The 9417-nt window shown below is 35.9% G+C and overlaps 1 protein-coding gene across 1 annotated transcript; it reads left to right on the forward strand.

Moving 5' to 3' along the window:
* Positions 1-3145: 3145 nt before the first annotated feature.
* On the forward strand, positions 3146-7531 carry LOC141724598 (NADP-dependent malic enzyme-like). The gene is made up of 19 exons (XM_074526803.1): positions 3146-3422; positions 3643-3763; positions 3881-3955; positions 4149-4300; positions 4384-4489; positions 4610-4675; positions 4917-5012; positions 5115-5186; positions 5278-5361; positions 5443-5541; positions 5651-5698; positions 5794-5847; positions 5926-6024; positions 6134-6223; positions 6324-6401; positions 6517-6591; positions 6691-6781; positions 6883-7011; positions 7220-7531. Exons 1-19 carry the CDS (start codon positions 3193-3195, stop codon positions 7306-7308), a joined length of 1854 nt encoding a protein of 617 aa, XP_074382904.1. The 5' UTR covers positions 3146-3192; the 3' UTR covers positions 7309-7531.
* Positions 7532-9417: the final 1886 nt, after the last annotated feature.

Below are 9417 nucleotides of genomic sequence, written 5' to 3' on the forward strand. Positions count from 1 at the left end.
TCTTTCCACCCCTATTTTGGTAAGCGCCGCTTTTTTGTTCTTTCATTTTCAGACGTGATAATACACGCATGTGTGTATAATCGCTGTAATATTGGCCGTTGTTGTGTATTCTCTGTTATCGCCGCCCCTCGCCGTTTAGTGTACAATTGATGTTAATAGGCCTAATATACATCTGTTTTTCTAATTTACTGATGTAAATTCTTGTTTAATCCTTGTGTATGATATGTTAAACTTACTTAAAACCTCCTATTATACCTATATAAAAAAGCTACAAAGTTTTTTTATTTATACTAGTCTGTGGTGATATTTTGTAATGGTTCTGTACTGATGTGAAAGAGAAGGAACCGATATTTGGGTTGACATTTTACATCGGTTTTGGACCGATGTTAAAAAAAATATTTTTTTCTACACCCACGTAGATATCGATTTTGAAGGAAATAGACATCAAAGCAGAACAGATGTCTATTGACCTTTTTCTAGTATTGATGATAGACAAGTTTCTGCCAAGCTGGAAAGATTTCAAGAATATCTTAAGGCATAGAACTACTGAGTTCTCCTAAGAGAGTCTATCACCCACCTCAGGATTGAAGATGAAGTTCGAAAGCAAGATCAAAAGGAAGAGGTGTTGGTTATGTCCAACAAAGAAGAACTCTGGTGCGGGTCTGAAGCCTAAGACGAAAAATTTCAATAAGGAGAACCGCAACCTGCAAGAAAACTCTCAACCTCTGAAGAATCAGACAGCACAAAAACCACCCCAGAATCCCGCTGGAATGTTCCATAATTTAATTGTGAAAATCCAGGACATATGGCGAAGAAGTGTAGACTCAAGCGTCAAGGTCAACAAGCTAAAAATATTGAAGAGACCTTCGTTGCGATGATCATGGAGGTTAACCTTGTTGGTGAAGCTGATGGGTGGTGGTTAGACACTGGCGCCTCCCGCCATATATGCTATGACTGTACAATGTTCAACACTTATACGGATACTGAAGACAAGAAGGTGCTGCTAAGAGACTCCTACACCACCAATGTTGATGGAATTGGAAATATGCTTAAATTGTGCTTAAATGTTTTATATGATCATGCATGCTTGTTTTCGTTATTTTTCAGATGCTACATTTATGTGAATGAAATATTTTAAGATCGAGTTCGAGTTTTGGGTTCGTTTTGTTGGTTTAACCAATTATTAATTTATTTTTATGACTGAATGTTTATTTTAGTGATACATGCCTGCATATCAAATTGTGATTTTTTTTAAAGATAAAATTTTGAGATTTGGTTCGAAATTTTTTAAGTACGGTTCGATTGTTGCTTACTTGGCTCAATTTCGTAGTTAAGTTGACATGTGTTAAAAAATATGTCATTATTCATATAATTTAAGTCCGTGTTATGGTTACAAATTAATGTTAGCACGAAATGAAATATGGTTGGTTGATTTGCGAGGTTGTATGTTGGTTTAATTGTTTAATTAAGAAATGTGAGAGTCTTTGGTCGATTATGACGACTATTGAAATTGAATTGAATTGTAATGGTAGAATGTAGTATGATTGGTGTGTAATCATAGTAGTATATTATTGGATTGTTGGTGTCAATATGATATCGATTGGTGTATGCCCAATTGTTTCTAAAAATGTATGTTTTATAAAATAACGGTTACACTCCTTTTGTTATCGATACTAAATGGTTATTATTATAAGTACCTACATACAGTTTTATGAATTTTAATTTCATATAATAAAGGTAATTTAGTTTAGTTTGATCTCATGTCCTATTTAGTTAATCTTACCCGATTATATTAACCTCCTAAAATAACTTAGCGGGTTTATCTTATCAATTAAAGATAGATTAAATAAAAATTTAATCTAACTAACCTTAATTTACTAGAAGTGTTGAATGATGAACAAATTATTAGTAATATCGTTAGACATGAAAAAGAGGATGAAACAGAAAATGACAGCATAATGGAATTAATCTCAGAAAAGGATGTTGTTAATGCAACAATGATATTGCCTAATTTTCTTTAGAGTACAAGAGAACTCTACTACAAATAAAGTTAGCAAATTACATTGGATTCATATTATAAAATCGTATAATAAATATGTAATTTTTTTATAAGATGTAATTATTAATTTATGAACAGTCGTATAAGTAATTTTTTTATAGCTGCAAGAGAAAGTGAGTTTTCTCTCACTCACCGCGTCAACTTTCTTTAACTTTAGCTGCCCCATCTCCATTTTCACCTTTTATACCCATCTTGATCTCCATCTCCTTCTTTTATTTACTTTTTCTTCAATAAAATCGAGTTTATTCCACATAAATCGAAAATTTCATAATAGTTCTTCACTTTAGTTTTCAGATTTACTAAAGGAAGAGCTCGAATTTTATAATAATATTCAGCTTTTGGATTCAAAATCTTTGATTTAGAAACATATTAAAATTTGGTGTTATTCCGAGATATTTGAATTTTGATTTTTCATTTTGTTGTGTTTAAGTTATTATTTGTGTGTTTGATTGTCTCGTTTTATGCGATACGTCTTGCTTTGTGTGAAATGCTAATTGTGTTGAAAATGAATTTGATGGTGCATTGGGAGTCTAAATATCTCGCATCAACAACACTTTTGGCGGTATTATAGCTGATGTTCGACCGGCAGATATGTGGGATGCGCGGGAAACGGCGGTGAAAATCTAATGTGCTCAACTCTCACAAAAATATTTTTATAACTCTAAACTTAGTGGTTGCAATTGAGTCCTCGGAAAATTGCACCATCCATGAAATTAATGTAAGAGTCAATTGTGAAACTACGGTTTCAAGGGTAAATGCAGGCCGAATTGCTCAGGAAATTATTACCTTCATTTTTAATTTTCAAAATATTTGTCTTAATTTAATTAAACAATTCGGAAATAAATCGGCTAATTATTTAATTTGTTTATTTCTTTTTCAACCATTTCTCCCGATTATAAGTTTATTTCAAATCATTAATAAAATCTGTTAAAGATTTTTACAAAAAAAGCTAGAGATAAAATTTATGGAGGAAAAAGATTGTGTTGAAATAAGTGGGTAGTTAACACGTGTCGCCACCATTTCTAAAATTGAACTAGAATCTGCCACCTCCCTCCTTGCATGCAGCAGCAGTCAGCTAGTCAAGTTAAGCCCAACATACAATAATATTATATTATATGCATCTGTAACTTTATATGCAACGAGCAGTGAAAATCAGTGTGGTTGCAATTAGTTTGAGTGAGCAAATAACAAGAAGAAGAGGCTTGTGTTGTTGTTGGTTTGCAAGTATGGATGAGAAGAAAGATGGTAGCAGTACTACTGTTGATACTAGATCCACCGTGGGCGGTGGTGTTCAAGATGTGTATGGCGAGGATTGTGCTACTGAGGATCAGCTTATCACCCCCTGGACCCTCTCTGTTGCCAGGTATTTGCATAGGACCCTCTCTGTCTGCTTATATCTTATATGCAAGATAATTTTCTTATATTTATATTCAAGATAATTCTTCTCTGTCTCATGGATTCCTGGTTTTTTGTTCCCCACTCCGTGTGGTCATGTCCAAGTTGATCTGGTATGCAAATAGCGCTAGGCAGTGACTTATATTTGTTATTGTAGTGAATTATGTTGCAAATGATATTTTATGCAGTGGCTATAACTTACTGAGAGATCCTCGACACAACAAGGGATTGGCTTTTACTCATAAGGAGAGAGATGCACATTACTTGCGTGGCCTTCTTCCTCCAGCGGTTATAAGCCAGCAACTTCAGGTTTATATTATATATATTCTCTTGCATTTGTGATTAAGTTTTTAAACATGAAAATTGGTAAATTTTGTGACAGTGTTTGGTTTTGGGTCTTGAGTTTTTTGAGAATGTGTTTCTCAGGAGAAGAGATTGATGCAAAATCTTCGGAGTTTTGAAGCTCCATTGCACAAGTACATAACTTTGATGGAATTACTGGTAGTACTCTTGAACAGAAAGTTTGAATTGAAAGAAATTCATAAAAATGACAGTTAGATATTTGAAAATACGAGGTTAAGGTCCAGACTGCATACACAGGGACCTCAACATTGTGAATTGAATTGTCTACGACCTTTATGACCAAGACTCGGATGTTTTCAAGTTTCAAATTTTATGCTTTTGGTTTTTATAGGATAGAGATGAGAAGTTATTCTTTAAGCTTCTGGTCGATTACATGGAGGAACTTCTGCCTATTATTTACACTCCAACTGTTGGCGAGGCTTGCCAAAAATATGGTAGCATATTTAGGCGTCCGCGCGGACTTTACATCAGCTTAAATGAGAAGTATAATGATTCAGTTTGAGCTTTGAATTATAAAATTGTCACTTTCAAAATCAGGATTGAATTTGCATAGCTGTTTTTTGCAGGGGAAAGATTCTCGAGGTATTGAAGAACTGGCCGGAGAAGAGTATTCAAGTTATTGTTGTGACTGATGGTGAGAGAATTTTGGGACTTGGGGACCTTGGTTGCCAGGTGAATTTTGTTATTTGTAATTAATTTTTTTATTCTGTTATTGCGATTGTTTGTTATTATCTCTGCAAGTGTTTTTTTGTTATTATAGATTTTTTTTGTTAATTTTGTGAATTGTGGCAGGGAATGGGCATACCTGTTGGTAAACTTGCGCTGTACACCGCACTCGGGGGAGTTAGACCTTCAGCGGTGAGACAATTTCTTATTATATAAGAATTCCGATATTTGTACCAAAAACTCTCTCTTTTGGTAAAAAAAAATATTTTGCTAGTTATCATAAATATGTTTTGCTCTTAGAAAGTTATCTTATATTGGTTGTGCGTTATACCAACTGAGAATTCTACATTATTTGAGTTTCATCTTTCCCATCTTTATTTCTCTCTTATCTCAGTGAAAATTGTTGTTTATGATTTCTTTCCACTGTGGGCAGTGCTTGCCTATAAATATTGATGTCGGTACCAATAATGAGAAGTTGCTGAATGATGAATTCTACATTGGAATCAGGCAAAGGAGGGAGATTGGGAAGGTGAGTCGGAACTTGGATATATAAGTGGTACATTGACGCTGATCTTATTTCGATAAAAGGTCTCTTTCATTAAAATTTTAAAATAAGTTGCACAATATCCAGGAGTATAGAGATTTTCTGCATGAATTTATGACCGCCATCAAGCAGAACTATGGTGAAAAGGTCTTAGTACAGGTAGACTAATCTTTTTTAATATTATGTATCCTCATTTTTTTCATGAGATATTATTTGCTGGAAAAAATGGATCTTCTGATCTAATCTGCAGTTTGAAGATTTTGCGAACCATAATGCTTTTGAGCTATTGGAAAAGTATGGCCCTACCCATCTGGTCTTCAATGATGATATTCAGGTAGGCTTTTTGGAGGCCAATAGCCATGTCTGATGAAGGAATATTTAGAGGAGTTTAAATTTCTGTCTCCACTCCTTGCAGGGTACAGCAGCTGTGGTTTTATCAGGGCTAGTTGCAGCACTGAAATCGCTCGGAGGAACATTGGCTGATCACACATTTCTGTTCTTTGGCGCTGGGGAAGTGAGAATTCGTTAAAATTCTGATAATAGATTTATAAGAATGTGGCAAAGAATTTGACATGACTCATTCAGTTATTGAACATCTCAAATTTTACTTCTCTTATTTTCAGGCTGGTACAGGTATAGCTGAACTACTAGCTCTTGAGATGTGGCACCAGGTCTACTTTGTGCTATATCTTGTTGGTTAGTCAATATAGGTTTAAATTATAAATCTTATGCATTTGTACTATTCAATCTTAATTTCTTCATGCAGGCAAAACTTCCGTTGGATGAGTCCCGTAAAAAGATCTGGTTTGTAGACTCAAAGGTCGGAAAATTATATATTAGGAGAACAAATTGTCTTACTAGTTTAGATTATTTTGACAATTGGTGACTTTGCTCACAGGGTTTGATAGTTAGTTCTCGTATGGAATCGCTCCAGCTCTTCAAAAAGCCTTGGGCTCATGACCACGAACCTCTTACAAATCTTGTGGATATTGTCAAGGTCTCATGTGCCGGCCTTTTGTTTTATGTCTGAATTAACAGTACATATTGTCTGAGTTATCAGTCATGTGAGTAATTCTGTTTGTTTCTTGATCGTTCAAACACTTCAGGCTATCAAGCCCACAGCCTTAATCGGCACATCTGGGCAGGGAAAGACCTTTACAAAGGAGGTCATTGAAGCTATGGCCTCCCTGAATAAGGTTTCATTCTACTATGCTTTCCCTCAGTGTACAAGTAACATCCACATGTCATTGAGTGAGTATTTTGAGTCTGGCTTGTCTAAAAACTAGTAACATGCAGAAACCTCTTATTATGGCACTCTCCAATCCAACCACTCAATCTGAGTGCACTGCTGAGGAAGCTTATTACTGGACGGAGGTGAGGCAAAGATTCTCATTTTTCATCTTATCTGTCAATCTTCATCATTAGAAATTATCGAGTGAAAAATTTCAAAGAAGTCTCACTGAACAACTCATTATTTTTTGGGTCACAGGGGAGAGCAATTTTTGCTAGCGGGAGCCCATTTAACCCCGTAGAGTATAAAGGAAAAGTTTTCTTTCCTGGACAGGTCCTGGAAGTTAATATCACATGTCGTTTTTATTATGTAAAAAATAAGACAGCACTTGGAGATGGAATCACTAAGATTTTCAGAATTTTCGTTTCTTAGGCAAACAATGCTTATGTTTTCCCTGGATTCGGCCTTGGGTTGGTCATGTCTGGTTCAATTCGTGTGCACAAGGAAATGCTTCTTGCAGCTTGTAAGTAAACAATAACTTGGGTAGACTATGCCCGTCAATTTTTGTACTCCACCACTGAAATACATATCTATGTTTCTGATTTATACTTTGGCTTGAAATAGCTGAAGCGTTGGCTGGTGAGGTAACAGAAGAGGACTGCCAAAAGGGAATGATTTACCCACCAATTCCTAATATACGGAAGATATCTGCGCATGTTGCAGCTAGTGTAGCTGCTAAGGCATACGAAATTGGTTAGTACTTTTCTTGTGGTTAAAAATACTGTAATTGGCCGGTGGGAGGGGGTTCAATTTGCGGAGATTTTGTTCAAAATATTACAATTTGGACTAGACACAAAAGACAAAAAAAAAAAATCATAAATTACATGACAGGTTGAAACATTTTGGTTGGTGTAGCAGTTTTCACTACCTATCTAAAATTAGATGAATAAATGTTTGTCAGGTGTAGCAACACGACTACCTCGGCCTGAAAATTTGGTGAAGTTTGCGGAGAGCTGCATGTATAATCCTAGTTACCGTAGTTATCGCTGAACTGGTACTAAATTACGAATTTTGGTTGGTTCATGATGATAACTGTGTCTTGAATATGTGGAGTTGTGATGTTTTATGTCTGTGAATACTGTGCGAGTAATAAGCAGAAAATGTACGCTGTGTAGCCTGGAATTTCAAAGGAGTTAGTATCAGTGTGTTTGTGTGCCTGTAATATAAACCTGCACATGTGAAGACAAGTGAACGTCCGGTTTGTCTATCTGAATTTGGAATTTTGTTTGGTAGATATATTTTAGTTCGGTAAATCAAACTGAAAAGTCAAAACTGTTGACGTATAATATTGATGATACAGAAAGAAAAGGAAATCAATAAGAGTCGTAACCAAAAGAAAACGAAATCATCATTTAACCAATTCGAAGCAAAAAAAAATAAATAACTATCATTACAACTTAAAGTTATCAAAGAGAAAAATATAAGAAAGAATGTCCGATATACGCTACTTTCCGGTTTTCACTAGTACATGCCCAAAATTTTCACTAAATATGTATGTATTCTAAATCTGCGCATTCAATTTTTTTTTTGCCAAATTTAAAGCTGATTTTATTAATGACTTGAAAGAGATTCAATCGGGATAAACCCCTAACTGATTATGCAACCAGGTTTAAAAATAAATAGAGTTAAATAATTAGCTGTTTTGTTTCCGGATTGGTTTACAAACTGAATATATATATTTTGAAAATTAAAATTGAAGTTAATGGTTTCCCGGACAATCAAGTACGCATCTTCCCCGAAAACAGTAACTTCACAATTGACCCTCACTGATAACTCCTGGTGGCGGGGCTGCTCCTTCGACGCCGTGCCTGAACCCTTTTCCGCTGTAGAGGTGTAGTTGTGGTGGGGTTCTTACAAAACAAGACCACAAGGGGGGTTTGGGTCCCGCGACGCCTCCGGTACGAGAGTAAGATAGATATGAATGAAGGGTTGTTGTGTGTGTATATAAGTGTGAGAGAGTGATTAACCCCAAAACTCACCTTTTTGGGCTACTTATAGCCCAAGGGTAGGGTTTTGGGGTTGGTATCTTTAGATTGTAGCCATTGGTTCTGGGAGCGGAGGACACCTGGCTGGAGTGGATGCTTTACACATGTCAGTGCGGGACTGGCTGAGGAATGTTCTGAGGATCCTCTGACACGTGCCCTAATTATTCTCATGCTTGATGTGTGACAGCTGTCCCCATCATGTGCTTGGGCCAGTGTCTCACGTGCTAAGATTTATCAAGGTTTGTCTTGTGGGACTGGGTCAGTCATGACTGGTAGTGTGCAGGACTAGTCCTTCCAGGAGCTGCGTGGAGTTAGGAGTCTGGGAGTAGTCCTTCCAGGAGCTATATAGAGTTAGGAGTCTAGGAGTAGTTCTTTCAGGAGCTATATAGATCTGGGAGTCTAGGAGTAGTCCTTACAGGAGTTATATGGAGTTAGGAGTTTAGGAGTGATCCTTCCAGGAGCTATATGTACTATCACTCACATTATTTCGATTGATATTGCAATGTTCAGAGGACTCAGTTGCAACAACTGAGTTTAGAGACCTCATGTTATGAACAAATATTTTTTGTGAGAGATGAGCACATGTGATTTTCACCACCGTTCCAAACGCACCCCAGCTATCTTACTGTCGGACACCAGCTATACACCTGCCGAAAGTGTTGTTGATGCGAGATATTCAGATCTCCCAATACACCATCCAATTCATTTTCAACACAACCAGCACATCGCACAAAGCGAGACAATCAAACACACAAATAATAACTTAAACAGAACAATACGAAAAAACACTCAAAATTCAAAAATCTCTGAATAACACCAATTTGTAATATGTTGTTAGATCAGAGATTTTGAATCCAAAAACTGAATTTTATTATAAAATCCAAACTCTTACCTTAATAGATCTGAAAACTAAAGTTAAGAATTATAATGGATTTTTCGAGTTTTGTAAAACAAATCTCGATTTTATTAAAGAAAAAGTGAATAAAAGAAGAAGATGAAGATGAATATGGACATAGAGATAGGTAGAAAAGGTTAAAAAGAAGGTAGGGCGGCTAGGGTTAGGTGAAGTTAGGGCGGCAGACTCTCATGCGAGAGAGAAAATTATGAATTCATT

The sequence above is a fragment of the Apium graveolens genome, chromosome 5, assembly GCF_009905375.1.
Source record: "Apium graveolens cultivar Ventura chromosome 5, ASM990537v1, whole genome shotgun sequence".
Lineage (NCBI taxonomy): Eukaryota > Viridiplantae > Streptophyta > Magnoliopsida > Apiales > Apiaceae > Apium > Apium graveolens.

Excerpts from the sequence above, each read along its gene's own strand:
- LOC141724598 (XM_074526803.1), top strand. The coding sequence starts at position 3,193 with ATGCAACGAGCAGTGAAAATCAGTGTGGTTGCAATTAGTTTGAGTGAG. Across the intron at positions 3,956-4,148 it reads TAACTTTGATGGAATTACTG|GATAGAGATGAGAAGTTATT; the intron begins GTAGTACTCTTG and ends TGGTTTTTATAG. Across the intron at positions 6,592-6,690 it reads AAGTTTTCTTTCCTGGACAG|GCAAACAATGCTTATGTTTT; the intron begins GTCCTGGAAGTT and ends TTCGTTTCTTAG.